This window comes from Callospermophilus lateralis, chromosome 8 (genome assembly GCF_048772815.1).
Source record: "Callospermophilus lateralis isolate mCalLat2 chromosome 8, mCalLat2.hap1, whole genome shotgun sequence".
In the NCBI taxonomy this organism is placed as follows: Eukaryota; Metazoa; Chordata; class Mammalia; order Rodentia; family Sciuridae; genus Callospermophilus; species Callospermophilus lateralis.
This window is the reverse complement of record NC_135312.1, coordinates 41,990,153-42,014,813: the sequence shown is the minus strand read 5'-3', so window position 1 is coordinate 42,014,813 and position 24,661 is coordinate 41,990,153. Positions and strand designations below refer to the sequence as shown.

At 37.9% G+C, this 24,661-nt stretch overlaps 2 protein-coding genes across 4 annotated transcripts in view; one reads left to right on the top strand and one right to left on the bottom strand.

Annotated features, from left to right (window-relative positions):
- Window positions 1-3,181: 3,181 nt before the first annotated feature.
- Paics (phosphoribosylaminoimidazole carboxylase and phosphoribosylaminoimidazolesuccinocarboxamide synthase) overlaps window positions 3,182-24,661 on the bottom strand; it is a 37,717-nt gene continuing 16,237 nt past the window's right edge. For both annotated transcript variants that reach the window (XM_076864373.2, XM_076864374.2), the window contains 10 exons: window positions 23,205-23,332; window positions 18,170-18,236; window positions 12,992-13,189; window positions 11,402-11,580; window positions 10,112-10,291; window positions 9,894-10,007; window positions 9,208-9,291; window positions 7,673-7,853; window positions 6,646-6,804; window positions 3,182-3,633 (listed from right to left, as the gene is read on the bottom strand). In XM_076864373.2, coding sequence (XP_076720488.1) covers window positions 3,467-3,633; window positions 6,646-6,804; window positions 7,673-7,853; window positions 9,208-9,291; window positions 9,894-10,007; window positions 10,112-10,291; window positions 11,402-11,580; window positions 12,992-13,189; window positions 18,170-18,236; window positions 23,205-23,332 — 1,457 coding nt within the window. In that variant the 3' untranslated portion in view covers window positions 3,182-3,466. The remainder of the gene's footprint in view (window positions 3,634-6,645; window positions 6,805-7,672; window positions 7,854-9,207; window positions 9,292-9,893; window positions 10,008-10,111; window positions 10,292-11,401; window positions 11,581-12,991; window positions 13,190-18,169; window positions 18,237-23,204; window positions 23,333-24,661) is intronic.
- The window catches only part of Ppat (phosphoribosyl pyrophosphate amidotransferase), a 43,082-nt gene continuing 37,329 nt past the window's right edge, over window positions 18,909-24,661 (top strand). For both annotated transcript variants that reach the window (XM_076864376.2, XM_076864377.1), the window contains exon 1: window positions 18,909-19,163. In XM_076864376.2, the coding sequence (XP_076720491.1) occupies window positions 19,036-19,163 (128 nt within the window). In that variant the 5' untranslated portion in view covers window positions 18,909-19,035. The remainder of the gene's footprint in view (window positions 19,164-24,661) is intronic.

The following is a 24,661-nucleotide window of genomic DNA, read 5'->3' as shown; positions in this document are numbered from 1 at the left end:
AGAGGTAAAGTGCTTGCCTGGCAAGCATGAGACCCAAGACTAGGTAACCCCACAGGGATCCGGTGAAATGAATAATAGTTTGGGTGTGAGGTGTTCCCCCAAGCCCCTGTATTAATGCAGGAATATTCAGAGATGCAGTGATTAGATAAGACCTATGCTGGGAGTGGTGGCAGACACCTGTAATCCCAGTGTCTTGGGAGGCTGAGACAGGAGGATTTAAAGTTCAAAGCTAGCCTCAGCAATTTAGCAACCCTGTCTCAATATTAAAAATAAGAATTGGGGATGTGGCTCAGTAACTAAGTGCCCTGGGTTCAATTTTTGGTATTAAAGTTAGAAGTGTAAGCCAATTAGTCCATCTTAGTTTAGGTGTGGTATATAGATACCACAGGTATGATGCTCCCAGAGGAGGTGGGTAACTTAGGTATGTACCTAGGAAGGGTTCATCTTCCCTGCAGCCCCTTTCCATCCAACCCCCTTGGCTTCCTGGCTACCTGGATGAAGCAGCATTCCTCTTCCACATCCTTCCTTCATGATGTTCTGCCTCACATTGGGTCCAGAACAGTGGAGTCATCGGACCATAAACTGAATCTCTGAAAATGAGCCCAAATGAACTTTCCCTCATCTAAGTTGCTTGTCAGGTATTTTGGTCACAGTGATGAGAAGCTAACACACAAGTGATGAGATAGCAGTTTATTAACAATTTGTTGAACTGAATCTCTGGAAATGAGCCAAAATTTCTAAGCAGTTTATTAACAGTTTGGAGGTGAGAAATAAGAATGTGTAGGAAAGGTCTTATCAAAATTTAATCTGTAGCAGATATTCTTAGAATTTTAGGAGAATCAGGTCTTTGGAGAAAGCTAACATTTCCCTGTTCTCATAAAAATACACATGCAGGGGCTGGGGCTGTAGTTCGGTGGCAGAGCACTTGCCTGGCACACGTGAGGCACTGGGTTCGACCCTCAGCACATTAAATAAAGACAACTACAAAAAATATATTTTTAAAAATATACATGTAAAATCTTACAAATAAGTTCAAGGTGGACACCAGATTAACATTCAGGAATCTGTAATACTCTCAGGGGCTGCACAATGTGATTTCAAAATACTGGTTTATAGATTGAAGATGAACTATAATGAGGATTTCACCAATGCTTTACAAAAAGAGAAAAGACAATGTAATGAAATAATGCTAAATCTATATAAAAACCTTCTCTATATTCTGTGATTTCACCCTTCCTAAATATTGCATGCTTTTTATGAACTTATAGGCACAGTAGTTGGTATTGGAAAGTGGCAGGTAATCACAAGCTACCCATGGTATACATAAGAAACTAATCCTGCCAGGCCTGGAGGCACACCTATGTAATCCCAGCAGTTTGAGAGACCGAGGCAGGAGAGTTGTGTTCAGAGCCAGTCTTAGCAGTTTACTTAAGTGCTGAGCAATTTAGAGACCCTGTCTCTAGATCCTCAGTACCAAAAAAGAAAGAAATCGTCCTTTAAGACCATTGGCAGGGAGGGGTGGCAGGCAGCCGCTGGGGTTATGGCTCAGTGGTTGAGTGCTTGCCTAGCACATGTGAGGCACTGGGTTTGATTCTCAGCACCACATATATAAATAAGTAAATAAAAGTCCATTATCGACCAATACAAAAATGTTTAAAACAGTATTAAAAGGACTATTGGGAAGGTGCCAGTAGAGCAACAGGCCAAGAGAATAGGAAGGTTAGCAAGGGGAATCAATTTACTATTGTTAGGTTACCCATCTCAAATAGGAATGTGATGAGCACAAGAAAAGCGAAAACACTGCAACAGAATCGACTTGGGTCAAATCACAGCTAAGATCCAAATAAAACACAACTTATCTCTTAGTAACCAGTGCTCCTACAGAGGTGCATCCTAATTACTCTTACATTAGCCAAAAAGACCCTAATATTATCAACAGGGAGATCAATTTCTGCAAATGATGGTAGGCTGGTGATTATTAGTGTGGCTAAAACATGTCTTATTAGAACTAAAAAAAGTTTATGACCCACAGATGCACCCACCATGTAACAGTGGTCTGTCTACTTTATGCTTTGAATATAGCCCTTGCTGCTCTGCCACCGCATCTTATTTTTAAAATGGAGGTGTTTTTCCTCCTCTCTTCTTGATTCTCCTTAATCTCAGGAGAAACATGATTACCTCTCTTCCCCATTTTAGGCAGATTTGTCTGTCCTTGAGTACTCACCCACTATAGGAAAGGAGTAATTCAGCTTTGGAGATGGTAGCAGAAGATCTCAGAAATGACTATCCACCTCCCATGTTAACAAGTGAATTATAACTCCAACAGTCACCTCTTTAAAGCGTCCTGTTCCTGCTGATGGGCAGAATCACAGCTTCTGGGACAGGAGTCCCCTGTTTCTCCTTTGCTAGCAAAGCATAAAAACTTCTTTTTCCTTTTTCTCAAAACCATGCCCTCATTATTGGATTGGCATTGGGGACAAGAACTGAGCATTTGGTAACAACCATATCAAGTTTCACAGCTAAGTAAGTTGAATTCAGTCTTTCATTTGGGATGGCAAAGGTGACTACTTTTTTTCCTGTGGGGAAATGTCCTGATAAACATCAGAGAAAGTATCAAAAAAGTCCCCTTTCCATGACTTCTACAGTGTCCTTTCATCTTATTTCATGTGTTTTCCTCTTTGGCCTGCACCAATCTCAACTTTTCTTAAAAAAAAAAAAAAAAAAGAGAGAGAGAGAGAGAGAGAGAGAAAGAAAAAACTTGAAAATAAAAACCCAGGGTTGGGGTTGTAGCTCAGTGGTAGAAAGAATGCTTGTGTTGAGTTTCATCATACCACCAAAAAAAAAAAAAAAAAAAAAACCACAAAGAAGATGTATTAATAGCCCAAAATAGGGCTGGGGATGTGGCTCAAGCGGTAGCGCACTCACCTGACATGTGTGCGGCCTGGGTTTGATCCTCAGCACCACATACAAAAAACAAAGATGTTGTGTCCGCCGATAACAAAAAAAAAAAAAGCCCAAAATACATGTAAATGCACATCATTTTCTGAGGTACAAATAAAAAACCATGCCTTCAAATTTGTAAAGACCATAAAATGAAAGGACTATGTTACTCTTATCACCCAAGATATAATCAATACTTTCTAAAACTTATAGGTTACAATACAGAAGGTCAAGTAATAACTTTGGAGCTTTATAATAGGATTTTATTAGCATTTAAAAAATGTTATCTAACAATGATCATATAGTGGGGTAAGAGATTAATCTGAAAATGTTTCTACAGTAATTTCACTACCAATGAAGAAATATTAATATGAACAGATGACCTTTTAATCCATCCATCAAGAAGTGTTTATTCACTAATAAATTGGTTTCCGATCTAAAATCATCTTTTCATCTTGCTTTTTCTTCTGCAGCTGAACTAGAAATTTGTATTTTTTCGCCTAAAAAAATGAAATGACATTCTTTTTTATAAACTATGTTCTCTGATTTTCCTGTCAGCCTGCTTCAAGAAAATCCATGTGTTCAGTATGCTTGCTCGCAGTTTGGCCCATATCAGATGGTTGTTTAATCCAAATATCTGAGCTGCAAACTGAGCTGATCCTTCTGGAGAAAGTATGGTGGAGCAGCCAAGACCTATAGTTCACAAAGAGAAAAGACAAAAAATTGAAGTGTCAGTTAATAATCAAAGTACAAGGGCTCAGTGATAGAGTGCTTGCCTAACATATACGATGTCCTGGGTTCAATCCCCCAACACCTCAAACGAAACGAATAAACAAATCAAAATGGTTATCTAGTGAACAAGACATCATAGAAAGAAAGATGAGCAATCTTTCAGGATCTTATGTACAAGTGACTATAAAACTATTTTTCAAAAACACTGTCCATAGTCAGGTGTAGTGGCAGACACCTGTAATCCTAGAGACTGGAGAGGATGAGGTGAGAGGATTATAAATTTGAGGACAGACTCAGCAGCTTAGTGAGACCCCATTTCAAAATAAAATAAAAAGGACTAGGGTGTGGCTCAATGTTAGAGGATTTCTGGGTTCAATACCCAGTAATACACATGCACACACAGATTATCTCTAATTCTAGTGACCAGAATGTACACATTTCCCAGAGTCCCTCTCTCTCCTTGAATAGCACTAGATAAAAACTGTCCTATTTTTGCTCATCATAGTTCCCTTTCTTTTTTTTTTTTTTAAGTGGTGCTGGGGATTGAACTCAGGGCTTTGTGCATGTGAGGGAAACACTCTACCCCACCTCCATAGTTCCCTTTTCTAATGTCCATGGACGATAGGTATATAGTTCCTCTGGCATAAATTTGATCAATAGCTTTATTTATAGCTACAGTGAATATTAAACTCGAAAAGTTTATGTAAACAATGTGAAGTTAAGGATCTAGTGAAGATGATTAAGCACAAGATATATCTCTGGAACCATACTAAATCCACCTTAAAGGGAATAAAGAAAATAGGCATAAACATATTAGGACAAAGAGATAAACAAAAGTAACATTTTGACAACTGAAAAGCAAATAAAGTGGTAACTAACTTACTAGATTAAGAAAAAAGAAAAAAAAAAAGAGAAGCAACCTAACTACTATCACAGAACCCTGCTAAAAGAGGAATCAGTTGCACCAGATACCTTTGAGGGAGGCATGAAGTGGAAATAAAAATTGGGCCAAAAAGAAGAGGACCAAACAATAAAAGTCTAAGAAGTAATTAGGCCCTCAAGAACTCTTTCCTTTCTCTACCTGAGAAAGTGCCTCAACATGGCAGAGTTTTCAATTTATCTGAGATTAAACACTTCAGTCTCTGAACTGGGGGGATATCAGGCATAGTTGAGGCAAGGAATGATATAGTGAAAACAGGGAGTGAAGTTTACACACACACGTTGAGATTCCCCCCTAAGCTTCCTGAATGCTGGCAGCCAAATTTATTCATACAGGCAAAAGATGGGGACAAAATTTCTCTGTGTAATTCTAACAAGAAAAGACCTAGTCACTGATGTGTGAGATTATATGGAGAGTAACTACCAGATCAACCCACAGTAGAGCCAGTTTCCAACTGTTTTTTAACAGTACCCCATTCAAGCTCAATTACCAGAGTTGAAGAAATGAATTAATAAGAAAAAGACCGCAAAATCAGAAAAAGATGTTACTGCATAGATTAAACAATAAAATGATACTCTTTCGGGGGGGGGGGGGAAACTAAGAGAATAAAAAAAAGCTATTAGACATGTAAAACTACTATATTCAAAATGAAAAACTCAACAGAAGGTTAGGATGTGATACAAAACTGAGGCCATATCAGAAAGTACAGCAACAAAAGAAAATAGAAACCAAGGAAATCCAAATATGAAGAATAAATTAAAAAAATGAGAGAACAAAGACAATGGAGGGGTAAAAAATAATTTAAATTCTCTATGATTTAAGGAATAAAGTATCTTATTAAAAGAGCCCACAAAGCCATACACAATAAAAACAGACTTACCAAATCACATTTGTGTGAAATTTAAGAATAATCAGTACAGATAAAAGATCCTAAGTTTCCATAAAGAAAAAAATTCAAGTTGGGTGTGATGGCACACACCTGTAATCTTAGAGGTAGGGGGATTAAGAAAGGAGGATCGAGAGTTCAAAGCCAGCCTCAGCAAAAGCAAAGTGATAAGCAACTCATTGAAACCCTGTCTCTAAATAAAATGCAAATACAAAATAGGACTGGGGTTGTGGCTCAGCTGTAGAGTGCTTGCCTAGCATGTGCAAGGCTCAAAAATAAATATTAAAAAAAAAAAAAAAAAAGAAAGACCTGGGCTGGCTCAGTGGAACAGCACTTGCCTAGCATGCATGAGACACTGGGTTCAATCCTTGGCACCACATAAAAATAAAGGTACTGTGTCCACCTACCACTAAAAATAAAATAAATAAATAAATAAATAATTATAAAAAGACTTAACTCATGGGCTGGGGTTGTGCCTCAGAGGTAGATTGCTCACCTAGCACGAGGCCCTGGGTTCGAACCTCAGCACCACATAAAAATAAATAAATCAAACAAAGGTATTGTATCCAACTACAACTAAAAAATATTAAAAGAAAAAAAAAGACAACTCATATCAACTAAATTCAATACACAGACTTTGTTGGATCCTAATTTAAGCATCTGTAAAAACAGATGGGCAGGACTGGGGCTGTAGCTCAGTGGCAGAGCACTTGCCTAGCATGTATGAGGCACTGATTTGATCCTCTGCAGCAGATTAAAAACTAAATTAATAAGCAAAGATATTGTGTGTCCATCTACAAGTAAAAAAAAAAAAAAAAGGAAAAAAAAAGAGACACAACTAGAAATAAGATGATTTTAAGAAATTATTACTATTTTTTCTCAGATGGTAAATCAGGTAACATAATTATGATTTAAACAAGCTAGAGTTCTTATTGCTTGGAGATGCATACTTAAATATATTTAAGTATAAAATATTGCAATGTTTAAAATAACCCAACCCAAAAGGGGGGTTTATACATGAACCAAAACATTACTTGCTGAGCCTGGGTGATAGGTATATGAGATTTCATTATGCTATTCTCCACACTGTTATATATATTTCAATTTTTGTAAACAACAGTTAAAAAAATTTTTCAGTGTAACTTACCACTGGGTAATCGAAGAGAAGACCACACATCCTGAGCTCCCCAGTCTGATGTGAGGGGAGGACAGCTGATAACTGGATATGCAGTGTTACCAGACATCACTGGGCCCAAACCATTGCTTCTGCCTGCCACTGCCACAAATACAGTAGGAATGCCATCCCCTAGGGAAATCATAAGATGATTATTATGCTAAGCATTTAAAAGATTTAACAATTTTTTTTAAAAAAAGAATGTGCCCTTATGTCTTAAATCACTCCTGGGTCAGGTGTAATGGTGCATACCCATAATTTCAACTAATTGGGAATTAAAGAAAGATGATCTCACAAGTTCAAGGTCAGCCTCAGTAACTTAGGGAGAACCTATCTCAAAATAAAAATTAAAAGGGCTGAAGATTTAGCTTAGTGCTTGCCTAGCATGTGTGAGGTCTTGGGTTTAATCTCTGGTATCACAAAGTAAACAAAACCAATAAGTACACTCCTGGAACAATGACCATTACAAGTGTCAATCAACATTTTTTCCAGTAGGGAAATATTTGGTTCTGAACCCAGGAAGCTATTATTTTACATCAATGCTGTCTTATCATTTCTTTTACATACTTATATTCCGAATATAAAACTATGTGGCTTCATGTTTGACTGTCTTCCAGGGAAGGTTAACCATTAAAGATACCAGAGAGGATCTGCAATTTTAACTCAGGCCTCCTGGAACCTCTATGGGGCTTTTCTATTGGAGAACGTTAAGAGACAATGCTCAAAGGGATGCTTATCAGATCAAGATATCAGAGATCCTCACAGTTCTAGTCTGATTTCCCTCAGGTTTGCATTTTCAATTCTTTTTTCCTGCTTCTTTCTTTTTCAAGCACCCCATATCTTATGCTCTTTGGAGGTGAGTATCTTGAAAGCATAGCATATTTCAAGACTTACCCTTGGGAATATGGAAAAGCAACTTTTTGGTATTAGTCTAAAACACATTTTTTTTTTTTTGGCAAAACAAACAACACCTAAAATGGTCTAATTATTTGAAGTTTACCTTCATACTCAGCTTTAATCCTCAATGTTTCATCTGGTCCTTTATGGGCAGATGTTACCCGAAGCTCACAGGGAATTCCATAATTTCCACAAGCCTTTTTGATTTTTTCACAGTGGCCGAGATCAGAAGTTGAACCCATCAGTACTACAACCCTGCACTGACTTTCTGATTTCAGAAGCAACTAAAATAGAAAAACATGGATATGAAAAAGAACAAGACAAAAACGGACAAACAGGAATGAGTACAATAAGAACAGTCAATTTACAGAAGTAAATTGTAAAATTGTATCTTGACAGATAATTCTCTTAAATCAAATTTGAGAGAGAGACAAACAGAACAAAATGAGAGGATCCACTTTAAAAATAACTTTTCTGTATAAAGGACAGTGGTCTTCATAATTAAGACCTAATGGAGAAGATTTTAAATCAGATAAATAATATTTATTAATAAAATTCTCAAGCCTTTTAATTATTATTCAAGAAACTTTATAATCAACCATTTCATTCTAAAGATGTTTAATAGCATGATCAGCCAAACTAGAGGTCATATTATATTATTATATATATTTGTAAGTTGGTTGTTTAAAAAAAATTTTTTTTTTTTTTTTTGTGGTACCAGGGATAGAATTCCAGGATGCTTTATCACTAAGCTACATTCCCAGTACCCCCACCCCCACTTTTATGTTTACTTTGAGAGAAGTCTCATTAAGTTGTTGAGGCTGGCCTGCAATCCTGCCTCAGCCTCCTAAATCACTGGGATTACAGGTGTGTGCAATTGTGTCTGGCAACATGGAAATAATGTTCTAAAAGGTGATTATGATCATTGGATAATCAGATACTCCCTCGAACTCCCATGTAACTATAGTAATTGTAATATCATAAAAATTAAAGTGAAGGCTGGGGTTGTGACTCAGTGATAGAGCACTTGCCTAGCATATGTGAAGCACCAAGTTTGATTCTCAGCACCACATATAAATAAATGTCGATTTACAACTAAAAGTAATATTAAAAAAAATTAAAGTGACATTTTATAATTATGTGAAGGGGACTGGGATGTTGCTTTAAGGTTTCAAAGACCAGTAACATAAAGAATCAAGTAAAATGGAGGGACTGAGGATATAGCTGAGTGAGAAAGCACTTGCCTAGCATGCACAGGGGCCCTGGTTTGTTTCCTAGCACCACAAACAAAAACTTTTTAAATTAAAAAATAAAATTACATGGCATTCCATCCATCCTATGATGTTGGCACTGTAGTAGGGAATGATAGGAAATGTAAAGTTTCTCCTACAGGGACAGGGAGTTGACAGGTTCCCAGGTTTCCCTATCAGGAACTTGAAACAATACACTTGCCAGCTTACTAGCAGAGAGTTCTAGTATACCAGTAAGGGTAGTAGACTGGAACATTTCATAAAGGTGTTCCTCTCTTTCAAAGTCACTGAAGAAGAGAAAAACACTATATCTTTCACATTTTATTTTGAAACAAGGTTTTCTTAGAAGAAAAACACGTAACAGTACAGGTTTACTACAGAAAATTACCTCTACTCTCTCTGCAACCCACTCAAAGTTTTTCTTTACCATTTGGAGCCCTTCAGGAGTTACTTCTTTGAGGTCACGGTAAGACTAGAAAATAAGATAGGAAGTTAGAAATGATCCGGTTTATGAGTTTTGAGTAGGGAGTGTGATAACTTTTTAAATGAGATATCTGAAAATGTATCTCAATATAGAAATTCCTAAATTAGAGAAAGTTCAATAGTGAAGTAAAAGTTTTATTTTCCTTTAAGGTTAAGTGCTTTCTACACTAGCATCTACAATTAATAGCCTTGAGAATTCCTGTGTATTAAGCATACAGAGGATCTCAACCTAATTTTTATTAGGAAAAAACAGAATGGAGCCTGATTAAGACCAGAAGACTTGGTGTAGAGTCCCAGATCTGCCAGTTATTCTTGTACTTGTGAAGATACTATCCCCTTAGAGTCTTAGTTTTCAACTAGCCAAACAAGGACAATACTTATTCTGTTAGTTTTGGAGAGTCGATGAAGATGATAAACAAGAAATCTGCTTTATAAGTTTATTACTAATGTCCAAGATATAGGAGATACTTATCTTTAAAAGTAAATGGAAATTAACAAATCAGATTCATAAGGATACACACCTTATCTTTCCTTTGTTTTTCCTGTCCCAATCTGATCTTTCAAAGGATAAAAATTCACAGCATTACTTACCTGTTTGTCTTTCTGCTGGCTTCGATCCCCTGATGGCCAGAGTCTCCAGGAATCATTATCAATAACATCAGCAAGAACAATTTCTTTGGTGGTTATGTCAACACCAAATTCAATCTAGAAATGGCATATTGCCAAAGAACACGTTTTAAAAAATGATATTACTAAAGACACTTCTCAGTTATAATAACCTTTACTTGTAAATTTCTGTTTTCTAGTACCTTCATATCAACCAATGTACAGTTCTGGGGCAACCAGGATTTCTCCAGTATTTCAAAAATAGTTTGTGTAGCATGATTCATGATGTCCACTTCAGTTTGGCCTATAGTAACTCCAGCAAAGCAAAGTTTTGCAGCAATGAGCTGTTCCTCAGACCACTGTGGATCATTATTGGCATCATCCTAGGAATAAAGTATAGTACTATAATTACAATTTTTTTGAACTTTTCAGAAAAAAGTACTTCTCCTTGAGCATAAATTCCTCAGGAATATTCGTTTTCTCTAAAAACAATTTTGTTTAAAATATCCTTTAGGGCTGGGGATGTGGCTCAAGTGGTAGTGCGCTCGCCTGGCATACGTGCGGCTCGGGTTCGATCCTCAGTACCACATACAAACAAAGATGTTGTGTCCGCTGAAAACTAAAAAATAAATATTAAAAATTCTCTGTCTCTCTCTCACCTCTCTCTATAAAAATAAAATAAAAAAATAAAATATCCTTTAGTTCAAAGTAATTATTTTAATTCATTTGCTTTTTTTTTTTTTTTGGTGGGGGGAGGGGTTAACCAGAGTAGAACACACAGGCACTAGACCACAGAGCCACATGCCCAGCCCTATTTGTACTCTGTTTACAGACAGGGTCTCACTGAGTTGCTTAGCACCTCACTTTTGCTGAGACTGGCTTTGAACTTGCGATCCTCCTGCTTCAGCCTCCTGAGCTGCTGGGATTACAGGCATGCGCCACAGCACCCCAGCTAATTTATTTGCTTTTAATAGCTACTTTAAAATTCAAGGTATTTAGGTAAGTAACTTTTTCTAGGTCATAAAGTATTTGAAAGAAATTTATCTTCTCTCAATAAACAAATTTAAACATAATTTACAATTTTAATATCTATGCTTAACAAGATAGGAGGGGTAAAGTGGTTCGAACAAAGTCTATAAAAAATTATAACCATTGATTCCTATATTCTTATATAGTTTTGCTCATGAGACACTGACAATATGTTTTCCTATATTAGAATACAGAAAGATTTTAACTGTAAATTTTGAATTAAATGTTATATTTCTTCCCAATTAGTGTTAAATTTTTAAGTTTGTTCCCTTTCTTAGTCAACTTGGTCTAAAAGTAAGTACATTTTCTTTTAAAAACCTGATTTGTCATTGTTAATGAAAGTGTACTTTATTGGCATAAATATCTACAACATTACCCATATCAAAAACTTCAAAATCTTTTGAGTTTATAATTTTAACTTTGCTGCTACCTTATAGTAAGATACAGAAGCATAAAATTATTACCTTGAAAAACATCTCCACTTTTGGTGGGTAAAACTTATATCCTTCCTTGACACCAGGATTTCTTTTGAGAAAAGAACCAGTTGCTATTCTTCTACAAACCCATTCGATTGGAATCATTTCACACTGGGGCGCAATGAAAGCTGTTTCTCCACATTTTCTGGTGAAAGCAGTTTTGATACCTATATATTGATTTAAAAAAAAAAAAGTACTGAAATCTATTTAATAAGGTAGATCAGACATTTATCTGCATTACAAAAGGAACCTAAATTTAGTTTGATCCACTCTCTAGTGCATGTTCTCATTCATTCCAGCAATTAAGGAAGCCTTGAAATAAAAACCCTATAACTTAGGAACTATGGATGGTCCTTTAAAGTTATAGCAATACACTCATTTTCAATGCAAAGAGGTATTTAAATACAGATAACAATTCAGGTTTGCAACTAACATTTTTTCCCCCACATTAACTTAAAATGTAAAACAGGATATTTTGGAAGAGGACAAACTACTCCAGGAATGCAATGACACAATGAATTTATGGTTAACTACTCTGTGAATTTGTGGAAGGCAGGTACATCTGTCCTGACTGAAAACAAATGTATTAAACCCCAAATGTGGTTTTAGAAAAGATTAGTGCTTACTGGAAGATAAAAGAAATGAAAGAGTAACTAGGACTATTTTGCATAAGGAAGGAAAGATACTAAATTATAAGATTAGAACTGCAGGAAACAAAGAACAAAGCTCTATGGTTATAGATATGGAATCCAAGGCTTCAAAGATTGAGTGATCTAAGGAAATGAGGCCTCTTACACTATAGGGAAAAAGGACAAATCTTCTAATAGCAGAGATTTAAAAAGCTACAGATCAACCAGTAGCTGACTGAATCACTGAAGAAAAAAATTATTCTATTCCCCTTCCTTCCCTCCAAATTGTCTCTATATGACATTTGGATGTTAATTTAGTCTTTTGATTTGATTTTTCTATCATAAATAGAGTTTTCCTTCAATTTTTAAGTAGTAGGGAACTCTAGAGATCTTTGATCAAGTCCAATTCCCTTTCTTGGGAAATGACAAGGTAAAAGGTAGTTGCTATCTTCAAATACTTTTGGACTTTAAAATAAATGGAAGAGGGATTTGAAATTCTGTATTGTTTTCAACAGGCAGAGAAAAGAACAATCTATAAAATTTCAGGGAGGAACAGTTCATTAATTAGAGCTGCTAATACAAAGGTGGTCTTCTTTCACAGTTAATTTAAGACTGAAGATGGCCTATCAGAAAGAAATTGCAGAGGGACAGTGTACTTGACAAAGACTGTAGCAAAATGTCAAGGTGTATAGTAGTCACCCCCAAACAATAGGTTGTTAATTCAAACAATGCCATCTCCCCAATAGAGATCAATGTGATGGGGGGCTGGGGACACGGCAGGGGAGCAATTTACCTCCTCCTTATAAAAACTAAAAACTCAGCTGGTAACATGTTGTAGACCTAAATAATGTCATTTCCCCATAAAACGAATCAAAATAAGAAAGAAATAGAAAAGAGAGAAAGGAGAAAGGAGAGAGGGAAAGACAGAAAGAGAAGGGGAGGCACTTACCTGCTTCTTGTAACAACTGAAAAATACAACTGGTAATTTTATTGGAGATTGCAGCTTTTCCTTCCAGATGATTCTTTCTGGCTGCATTTCCTGCTGTAATCTGGTCCTTGGACTGCAGAAGAACTTTTCCTGGACTATCTAACAATTCATACACTTCTTTTGTTTTACCCTCATAGAGTTTCTTACCAATGTTCAGTACTGTAAACACAGAAAAGGACTCTATCAGATTTTAGTGAGAAATTTCCTGAATATTCAATATTAAAACATCTAGAATGACCAATCAGTGAACTAAGGAAGAACCTTAATAAAAATTAAGACATCTGCATAGAATCTTTTTTTTTTTTTAGTTGTTGATGGACACAATACATTATTTATTTTTATGTGGTGCTAAGGATCAAACCCAGTGCCTCACACATGTCAAGCAAGAGCTCTACCATTGAGCCCCAGAAAATGTACTTATTCAAGTTATTTTGTCATGTATCATCATGTAACCAAAAGCTGGTCTTTGTCTCCAATGCCAATCCAATAATGAGGACACGGTTTTGAGAAAAAGAAAAAAGGTTTATTGCTTTGCTAGCAAAAGAGAAACAAAGGCTGTGATCTTGCCCATTCCAGGAACAGGGGGCTTTTAAAAGTGATTCAGAGAAAATGAGATTAGGGAGGAGAGATCAGGAAGAAGTTTAGGGAAAAGAAAATCAGAGCGAAGCTTCAGGAAAGAAGATTGGGAAAAAGAAAAAAAAAAGTGTAAGTTTCAAAGCTACAAGGGATATATCAAAGTGTCAAGTGAATCCCTGTTACAATCACATAATTTTATGAAGAAGTCTAATTATTTAAACAATTATAGAGATTAGAAACTGTGACAAAAAGTCTCCCATGTTAGGATATGCAGAGCTAGACAAAATTCTAGGTTTCCTGATACCAAATCCTATATTGTATCCACTAGCAATCTATGCCTCTCACAGGTAAACTGAAACAGAATTAAAATTAAGCTACTTTAAATTAATATAACTAGTACTTTTTATACACAGAATACATTATTTAAATTAGCTTGCAGGGGAAAACAAATGCTGTATTTTTCTTAACTTTTGCTTTCTGTGGCAGGCAAAATATTTAAGTTCAGCCAGTAGGTTTCTTGATTTCAAGTTAATATGCAAGAGGCTCCTTCATTTGCTTTTAAGTTAGCTCATTTGTAAGCATTCTTCTTTCTTTTTTAGTACTGAAGAATGAATCAGGGGCAATTAACTACTGAGCCACATCCCCAGCCCTTTTTGTTATTTTATTTAGAGACAGGTTCTCACTGAGTTGCTTAGGGCCTAGCTAAAATGTTGAGGCTTTGAACTTGCCTTGCAAATCTCCTGCTTCAGCCTCCTGAGCTGCTGGGATTACAGGCTTGTGCCACCTCTGCCTTCTTTGCACTAAGCAAGGAGCTAAGCAACTCAGTGAGATCCTGTCTCTAAATAAATACAAAATAGGGCTGGGGATGTGGCTCAGTGGTCAAGTGCCCCTTGAGTCCAATCTCTGGTACCCCCACCAAAATAAATAAATAAATATATATTTTTTAGATGAAGATCTAAGATAATAGAAGTTTAAGGACTTAAAATTTCCAAAGAAGGAGAAATCAATCCTCATGGTCTCCGAACTCTAGCCCAAGTTTTAGCATTTTCCGAGTGTATCCATCTGTAGGTACTGTAGATGTATCAGAAAATGAGACCTAGAACCTGCTCTCAAGGGACCTAACCGAGTCTGAGCAAACCTGATATTAAATGTCATAATAAGTATAATGTAATAAATACAAAATATAAGATCACATGTTCATAGCTGTGCCAACTAAACTAGTCTAGACATCAAAGAAGTCTAGAATAAAGTGAAAATTAGGCTTGAGATCTGAAAAATGATTAAGATTTAGCCAAAAGAAAGTAAGGTATAATTAGTTGTGGTAAGAATCAAAAGGTGATAAAGGAGTGCATGGAACTTCAGAATGGCGGAAGCCCTGGAGCTCTAGTTGTATATACACTGCTGGGGGAGGGGGGCATGGGGAAGTAGCTAAGGAATAAAAAAAACAGCAGCAAATAAGGTAGAAGAGTTGGAAAGGGGCTGCATCACCAACTAGTAGGGGTAATGACTGAACAAAATACTGTCAAGAAAGAAAATAAAAATTTTCTTTTAGGGCACCGTTTAGGGCACTTAACATGGACCCTGGAGACCACTGTTGGATTGGGTTTGAGGCACATCAACATGGAAGCCCATCAGTCAAGCACATTGCACACATGACCTTCAAAGGTCAGTAAGATGACCTTTGAAGTAGGCCAAACAGCAGTTTCCTGAAACACTGATAACCTCTGTTGACCTTCTATAGAATGAACCAACCCACTGCCTACCCAAAGACTAAGGCTGCACCCAATTCTTTTCTTAGGAGGCAATTTATTTGGCAGTACCAATCACAATTCTGGATTAACAAGTAATGTAATTATAAACCTTCTTGTGCTACTTTGAAAAAACTCAAAATCCAACTCAAGGCTATTGAAATTTGTGTTTTTCTGGCTGCAGATTGCAATCCTAATTAGCTCCAAGAAACATTTTTTTCTTTGTTCTCAGCCAAGCTAAATTTTATTCTTGAAAGACATTGATGGCAATTCAGGGGCACCTAATTCAAAGGAATAATTTCTGCCTTCCTAATGTAATATCCAGACATGTTAACAAGGTTTAAAAAGCCCTTCAGGGTATAGCTCTAGCTTGCTATTCAAAACTCATTTCTCCATTCCCTTCCTAGAACCCCAACTTTCTTTTTATGACTCTCACAAACCTTTTGACAATTTCTCTCCTACGCCTGATACTAGACTCACAGATGAGACATTTTACTACTCATACTTTACGCTTTTTAAACCATGTTTATTGAATTTAGAGTTTATCCTAAGAACAACTAGGCTTTTAAGCACTAAAGTACAAGGATAGACCTGTATTTGAATCCAGTTTAGGATGGTACTGCAGCAACACAGACAAGTAATGTCCTGATCTATGGAAAGAGCAATGGGCAAAGACTGAAGATATTTAAAAAACTGAGGAACAACTGATTCAGTAGGGAGGATAAATGAGAGGCAAGAGTCAAGAATGTGGCAAGATTAACTATAAGACAAATATGTCGGGAGTTCATAACTCACTTGAAGCTAATGTATGCTAATGTATGAAATATGATATGTCAAGAGCTTTGTAGGGTTTTGAACAACCAATAAAAAAAAAAAAAAAAAGACAAATATGTCCACTTTAGGCTTTGAATACAGCCCTTGCTGCTCTGCCACTGCAACTTATTTTTAAAATGCACGTGTTTCTTTCTCTCCCAGATCCTCCCTAATCTTCCCCATCACAAACAGAGTTATTTGTCCTTGAGTACACACCCACCATAGGATTGTTAAGTAATCAGACTTTTGGGATAGGTACCAGATCTCAGAAATTACTATCTCCCAAATTAACAAGTGAATCACAACTCTGATAGGTAACACAGGGAATGTAACCTTTGAGTCACCTCTTTAAAAGCCCTCCTGTTCCTGCTGATGGTCAGAATCACAGCCTTTGGGACAGGAGTCCCCTGTGTTTCTCCTTTGCTAGCAAAGCAATAAACCCTCTTTTTCCTTTTTCTCAAAATTGTGTCCTCATCATTGGATTGGCATCAGGGAAAAGGACAGAGCTTTTGGCAACACTACGAGTGTGAAAATGATTTACCAGAGATTCACAGATGAATTCAGAAGAGACTGATGAGAACTGAGAAAGGTTCACAGAATTGAAATTTAAGTTTTGCATAGCATAGACTAATACAATGAGAATTAAGAATATTCTAGGACTGTGCTGTCCAATAGGTAGCCACTAACCAACGTGGCTGTGAATATGCTCCATATTCAATATGAAAAAAGGCAACATTTCTCAATATGGCTACTAGAAAATTAAAAATTTATAAGGCTGGGCATAGTGCCTATAATCCCAGCAGCTCTAGAGGCTGAGACAGGAGGATCCAAGTTCGAAGTCGCTAAGAAACTCAGCCAGACCCTGTCTGAGGGGCTGGGGATGTGGCCCAGTGGATAAGCCCCTTGGGTTCGAAGCCCATAGCAAAAAAAAAAAAAAAGAGGGTGAGAGTAAATAAATCACACTTGGTTTTCATATTTTTATTAGCTAACACTGCTCTATGAAAAAGTGTGAGCAAAATGTGTTTAACAAGAAATAAACTTTGGAGAGGTAACCTGAATGGAACATAGATTCACAATGGAATAAAATCAAAGGACTTCAGTAGAAAAGACCTCAATATATAAGTATGGATGAATAGAACTTCTGACTAGTTTTTTTTTTTCCTTTTCTTCTTCTTGTTGGTGCATTATAATTGTATACAATAACTGGATTCCTTGTTACATATGCATACATGCACACAATAGAACAGTATATTTGGTCAATTTCCCCCAGTACCAACTGTATTTAACGGCTCTAGGGATACCAACTACAAACATTTTTAAGGAGAAGGACCTTTTAGAAACTGTAAAGGCAAGTTTGAGAAAAAATAACATGTCAGTGGAATGCAATTTGCTTTAGTATAAACTTCTAAACCGGTGTGTGTGGATCAAATCACTCAGGGACAAAATAATCATGTAACTGCAAATTTTGACAAACGCAAAGTGAAGTAAGGAAAACTTTTTCGCCTATGGGCTTTGGAAATTTCCAAAGCTATCAAGGCATCAAAGAATACTTTTTTGAATAATACTATCAAACCACTCAAAACTTAAACAAATTTTTCAGGTTAAATTATAAACCTTACGAAAAGACGGGGATTAACCAATCAGGAAAGGCAAGCCTTTGGTTTTAAGAGTTTACGCTAAATTTTCACGTGCTTGTTTTGCAACATCTATTGATGACCTTTTCTCGTCCTAGGCACCCTCTTACTCTACTTTGCTCCTCTTCCTCCATCAGAGAAGCAGTTTTGTGAATTTTGGAGAGTTCGGAGAGGCCCGGGGTGCTTCAAGTCCAACGAAGGTCTCGCAGCGCCTGGGCCACGTGTGCGCTCACCCACGGGCCTACGTGCACTGCTGCAGGGAGGCCGAGCAATGCAAAGAGCTCACTGGAATCCGGCCGCGGAGCCCGCACCACGGCCAGAAGGCGGGGAGATTGTTGAGTAAGGGGAATAGGTCTCCTGTTACTCACTTTCAGCTGTCGCCATTATTCTGAACGGACTGGAAGCAGCGACCACGCTAGGAAAAGCGGCTGAAATCTGGAAAAGAAGAGCGGCAAGAGAGATTCGCAGGGCCGGGGAAGGAAGTTCCGCCCACAGACACGCCCCCTGGAGGGGCAGCGTAGCCGCGCGCCGCTCAAATCGAGTTCGCCTACACAGACCCAAATCGGAGGGTCTGTACAACTGGGGAGAAGCTTCGACTCCCAGAGCGCTTACGAGAGGTTTCCTGCCGCGCAGGCGCAGCGACGGCACCCCGCCTCCAAGCCGCCCCGTACACTGTTCCTATAGAGGAGAAAAGTGGCGCGCACTGGCGGCCCCTCCCCACGCTGCAGAGCTCGTAGACTGGGGCCCCCTTCTTGCCAGAGGGAGCGGTTCATAGGTTGGAGCGTACCAAATCGTGATGGGGGAAAGCCGGGAAAAGGACGTGTAAAGTTTACATGTTCCCAGAGAGAAATGACTCCAACCCCGTTACTTTCATCATTCCCGATGTGGATGCTGGAAAATAACGGAGACAGCCACGTGCAGATAAAATAGGTTCTGGTATATAGCCAGAGGAAGACTGGCTCCACCCCCATGAAATCCGCGACTCCTCCCCTCGGTCGCGGAACCTCTTCTCCCGCTCTCCCTCATTGGTGGGCTATGGGGGACGGGGCCTGGTGGTGATGAGATGGTCACGCCCCCTAAGCACGCGCCGCCGCAGTAGCCTAGGTCTAGCCGCGGGGAAGGAAGCGGCTGTCTATAGCGCCAGCCTCTGAGGCTCTAGGGCCGTGCAGGCAGCTGTTTGGTCCTAGTACCTCGGCTGCGGCGACGAGCTCCTCCACGTGCTTTCGGCAGCGACATGGAGCTGGAGGAATTGGGGATTCGCGAGGAATGCGGCGTGTTCGGGTGCATAGCTTCTGGAGAGTGGCCCACGCAGCTAGATGTGCCACATGTGATCACTCTGGGACTCGTGGGGCTGCAACACCGGTGAGCAACTGGGTGAGGGGTAGGAGTGGGGGTGGCGAGACAAGTGCTTTTACATCTCTGTGAGCCGCTTCCCGCGTTCAGGATTGGCGCTCTGTTGAGCTCCCAAGAACTAGAAGGACAGAGCACTCTTTCCTGGACCAGTACCTGCCAGTGGCATCCAACAGGTTGTGGGGGAGGGGAGTCACCCTGCCTCCAGGGACTTTAGTCTGTCCTGGCCACCTTTCCAGGCCCTATTGCCCTTTAGGGACCCTCCCCTCCCCCTGGGTCTGTGCACATCTGCTGAGTCTGACTAGTTTGTAAGGCTCGGATTTGCTCGGACTAGCCAGGTCGGGGCTCATGCCCAAGTGCGTGCAAGTTCTGACCCAGGAGCTACACTTGTTATAGGCATGTGTAGAGTGGCGACTAGTCTAGGTCCTACAACACTTTCAGATTTTCGCGCCGGACTTCCAACCAGCACAAGCTTTTGTTTGCAAGGCCAGAGTTATTGGGCAGATTGTGAGTTTGAAACTAGTTATAGCTATAGGCTAGATCTTAGAGTCCAGACCCAGGGAAAAAACTAGTTGATGTTCAAAAGGAACAACGGTCGTAGGGTTCATATGAATTAGCAGGAAATATACCAATCTCAGGAAATCGATTCATTGATACACTTTTAAATATTGAATGAAAACGTTGTTAGTAAGATGGCAGAAATCAACTCTTCTTTAAAAAAGAGTAGTGTTTGTAATCCAAGATACACATTGATTTGGAAAAATTAGGAGATCACTTCGAGGTATAAATAAATAAATATACCTTTGCTTCCATTCTTACTACCTGACCTAATATACCTAATGGGAAATTATATGATTTGGGTGGAGTAAGAAATGCAGATTTAGGCTTGACATTATCACTGAAGTTTTCATAAGGCAACATAATAGCGACAACTTCTAGAACAGTTAAGGAACTGGACTGTAACCCTTATCAGCAATATGGGTGCAGCATGTATAAATGCATTCCAAATGATTAGCTTTCCCTCACCAAATAAAATTATAAGTAGTCTTTTTGCTTTTTTTGGAGTCCCAAGTACTTGAATTTGAGTTTGACATTTTGTGTACAATTTGTTTATTTAGTAGCTCTCAGAATTTGGGATGAATCAAAAAGAATCTTTTTAATATGAATAATTCTAATCTTGGGTAATTGTGAGTTGACCATAATGACTTTCCATTTAAAATGAAATTTGTTTCAGGGCATCCCCCAGTGACTCTGGAGGCTGAGGCAAGAGGATCAGGAGTTCAAACCCAGCCTCAGCAATTTATTGACACCCTAAGCAACTTATTGAGGCCCTTTCTCAAAATAAGAACAGAAAGGACTGGGGATGTTGCTCAGTGGTTAAATGCTCCTGGCTGGATTCCTAACACCACCCACCACCCCACCCCTGCGCGTGTTCAAAAAAAAAAAAAAGAAAGAAAAAAAATTTGTTGAGAATTAGATATATAATCCAAGGAGAAATTAAAATCTGATTACATGGCTCTGAGGAACATTGGTTTATCACAGTCTTAGAAGTCATTTTAAATATATTCTTAGGCCGGTGGCAATGGATCTGGTGATCTTAGAGTTATCTAGTGTTCTATGGGAAATAGATGAACTGACCTTAATTTGTTTTTTCTTAGCTATGCTTACTTTTCAGCCAGAATGGCTCAGAAAGTTCTTTTCATCCCCGTTTTGCCTCCTCTTTAAAAAGAAAAGGGGTAATTTGTTTTTTTGCTGTTGGGGGTCAACCCACTGTTTTAAAATTGAGTACAATTCGAGTCCTAGTTACGTGTACTTGTTTACTACAGTTGCTTTTTTGTACTATCATTGCTTTTTTGTGAAAGAATTATGCTATTAGATAATACAAAATAAGAGCAATAAAGATAGAATGATGTGGTAGTATAGCAATATTAAATGGATTCCAGGAGAGAGATCATGAATTGAAATCAAATTCCATGCATATATAAGTTTGTTGGGATGAACCCAACTTCTATGTAATAACTATAAAGCTCTAATAAAATTTAAAAATAAATAAATAAGTGGGCCAGGCGTGGTGGCACACCCCTGTAATCCCAGCAGTTCTGGAGAATGAGACAGGAGGATCATGTTCAAAGCCAGCCTCAGCAAAAGTGATGTGCTAAGCAACTCAGTGAGACCCTGTCTCTAAATTAAAAAATACAAATTAAGGCTGGGGATATGGCTTAGTAGTTGAGTGCTCCTCAGTTCAATCCCCAGTACCAAAAAAAAAAGAAAGAAAAAGAATTCTATTAAGCTGGTCCTTTGACTAAATAAGACTTCATTAGGAGACTGTAGTGCCGAACATTGATCTTGTGTTTTTTTTAGTTTCTTTTCAACAACAGTGGCAAGAAACTCAGTAGTTTGTGAGGAACTAATGTAATGGAAAATGGTTAGGTTTTCCTTTTGTAAATACCAAGAGTGGGGTTGGTTCAGACTTTAATTGGAAAATCAATGAAACTTTCTTATGTCTAGAAGATATAATAATTGTTGCTCTAAAACAATAGGCAAGGATCAGCAAAAAATAAAGAAATTTTGCAATGGAGGATACTGGGGGTTGAACTGGGGTCTCACACCTGCTAAGCACGCACTCTCACTTACCTGTGCACCCCCAACCCCAAGAACTAATATATTTATATGGTATTAAACTTAAAATCCTAGATCTGTGTCATAGCTTAATATACAGTGGAATTGGTTGTATATACTGTACGTTGACAATTGGTTGGGTTTGGTTTTTTCCCTTTTGGATGAAGTACTTCATATCTTTTATACATTATTTCCTTAACACATGGAATCTTTTTTTCTTTTTTTTTTTCTTGGTACCGGGGATTATACTCAGGGGCACTCAACCACTTAGCTACATCCCCAGCCTTTTTTGTATTTTATTTAGAGACATGGTCTCACTGAGTTGCTTAGTGCATCACTTTTGCTGAGGCTGGCTTTGAACTTGCAATCCTCCTCTGGAGGCTCTCGGACTCCAGAGCTGCTTTAAATAAAAACAAGTAGAGCATCAGTTACTTTACTAAACAATCATGAATTGGACATACAATTCAGATGGGTTTGCCCAGGATTACTTGTTTTTAGTAGTACTTCTGGCTTTTTGCAGCTTTATTTCATAGCTCTGCTTTTCTGTCAAGGAGAATGTTAAAAATGTTAACTAATTGTCCTCTTAGCTGTAAGTTGCATGTGGGTATGTGCAGATGTGTTCATATCAGATTTATGTAATCACCAAATGCTGTTTTGGTACTGAAAACATCAGTTTGCAGGCTTCTGAACAAACCAGACCTGCCTTGTAGATGAAACATTTTCATCTTTAAACTATAGTCACATTTTATGGAGAACAGAACGGCCTGGACATATCTGAAGATTCTATTAAATGAATTATCCCATTAACCAGCTGGTTATCCTTTCTTTAATGCTATGGTTTAGATGTGATTTATTCCCCAGCAGTTCATGTTTTGGAAGTGTGGTCCTTTTTGTGGCTGTTATAAAATAGTGGAACCTTTAAGATGGAACCTAGAGGAAGGTGGTTAGGTCATGGGGGCATTGTCCTGGGAGTGGATTAATCCTGGTCTCACAGAGTGAGTTCTTTCCAGAGTGGATTGTTACCAAAAAGTAAGCTTGGGGCTGGGGATTTGGCTCAGTACCAGAGTGCTTGCCTAGCATGCATGAGGCCCTGGGTTTGATTCCCTGGTATCACACACAAACACACACACAAATGAGCCTATCCCCTAAATTACTCTTTGGTATTCTCTCTCATCATATAATCTCTTGCTCTTAGAAGGATGAACTTTCTTGGACCTCCCAAACTATGAGATAAATGAACTTCTTTTGTTTATATAGTACTTAGCTTCAGATATTTTGTTCAAGCAACAGAAAACTAACTAATGAACGTGAACTTGGTTAGCTAAGAAATGAGTATGCCCTTTCCTTCAGTCAATTATCAAGTCCCTATGTTTAGAATTGAATTCAGCAACTGGTAAACATTTTCATACTCTTCTAAAAAATTACGAAATTTACCTGATAAAGTTGAGTTTCCTGTCTGAAGAAACATTCTGTAGAATATTTTGGTTCTGTTATTATGCTTTGAGGAAACTGGTTTGTACTAATCCCAGGAACAGTTTTCTTAAGAGATGTAGATACTGGTTCTGCAAAGAAGAGTATATAACATTATCACTAGAAAGGTACTCATGAAAAAGATGCACTCAGATAAATCTCTATGGAATTGGTTCCCAGTTGTCTTCATTTAGTGTGTTAGAGAACACAGGAGGAGGATGTCAGACAACTTGCTTTTGGATGCCAATTAAGGCTGGAGATATATTCCCTTATTTTGATTTTTGTCTTTTAGTGAAAATGACCAAGTATATAATATTCCTATAGGGTTTTACTTTTGTACCCTGTTATTTATATTCTGTATCCAAGTCAAGTGATTTTTGATGTGAAGAAGTGACTTATTTTAAAACTGTCCTTGCTAATTATAGGCAAAACAGGTGGTAGGGGCTAAGTGATCTTACGCTAATATATGTAACATGCTTAGAACAGTACCGGAATATATGTATGCCCTGTCTTTGATTTTTCAAAGAATTTAATTCAGTGATTCTCTATTTAAGATCATAAATGTTTTTTCTTCTATTTATAAGTATTTTATTTTAGAACTTTGTTTTTTGCATTAGTCTGAAGCAGAATTTATGCTTCTTCCCCATCTCCAGAGTTCCACAGGACACTGCTTTGTCACTGGTTAAGATTGCAAAGAGCCATAACATAGAACCTGAAATCGAGTTTCAGGTTTACCAGTAACATGGTTAATCTTGGGCAAGTCTCGTGATTTCTGCGTCTGTTTTCTCATCTACTAAGTTAGAAAAAGTCCATGATGAAATTCAGTTGGTTCAGAATGGTGCTTTTATGCAGTTAAACCCTTAGCAATTTCCCTTTTCCTTAGCATTTCCACTGGTAGGCATGAAGAGTAGCAAAGGTGGGGCAATTAATCTGACTTGCATTTATATCCAGAAATGGAGAAATGAAATTTTTAGCTTATGTGAGATGAAAAAGTTTATAAGAGGAGGAAAGTCAGGGAGGCAGAGTTCCTGTTGTTCTCTAATATAGTCATGCATCTTTTTAACTCTTATAGTCTGAGAAGTGTGTCATGAAGCTATTTTGTTATAGTTCACAACCTAGCATATACTTACACAAACCTACGTGGTACACGTCAACTCAGTGTGGCCTCTTGAAGATGCAGTCAGGAGACTTGGTAAATGTGAAATGTATGAGGCTATGGGTAGCATAACAGAAAACTGTTTTAAAGTAAAATTTTTTATAAGTAAGAGTACACTCTTAATAAAGTATAGTATAATAAGTATAAAATAAAATATAAAAATAAAGGATAGTATATAAGTATCATGGTTGCTTATTATCCATTATTGTGTACTGTATGTAATTGTCTATGTAATGCTTCATAGAACTGCCAGTGCAGACTTGTT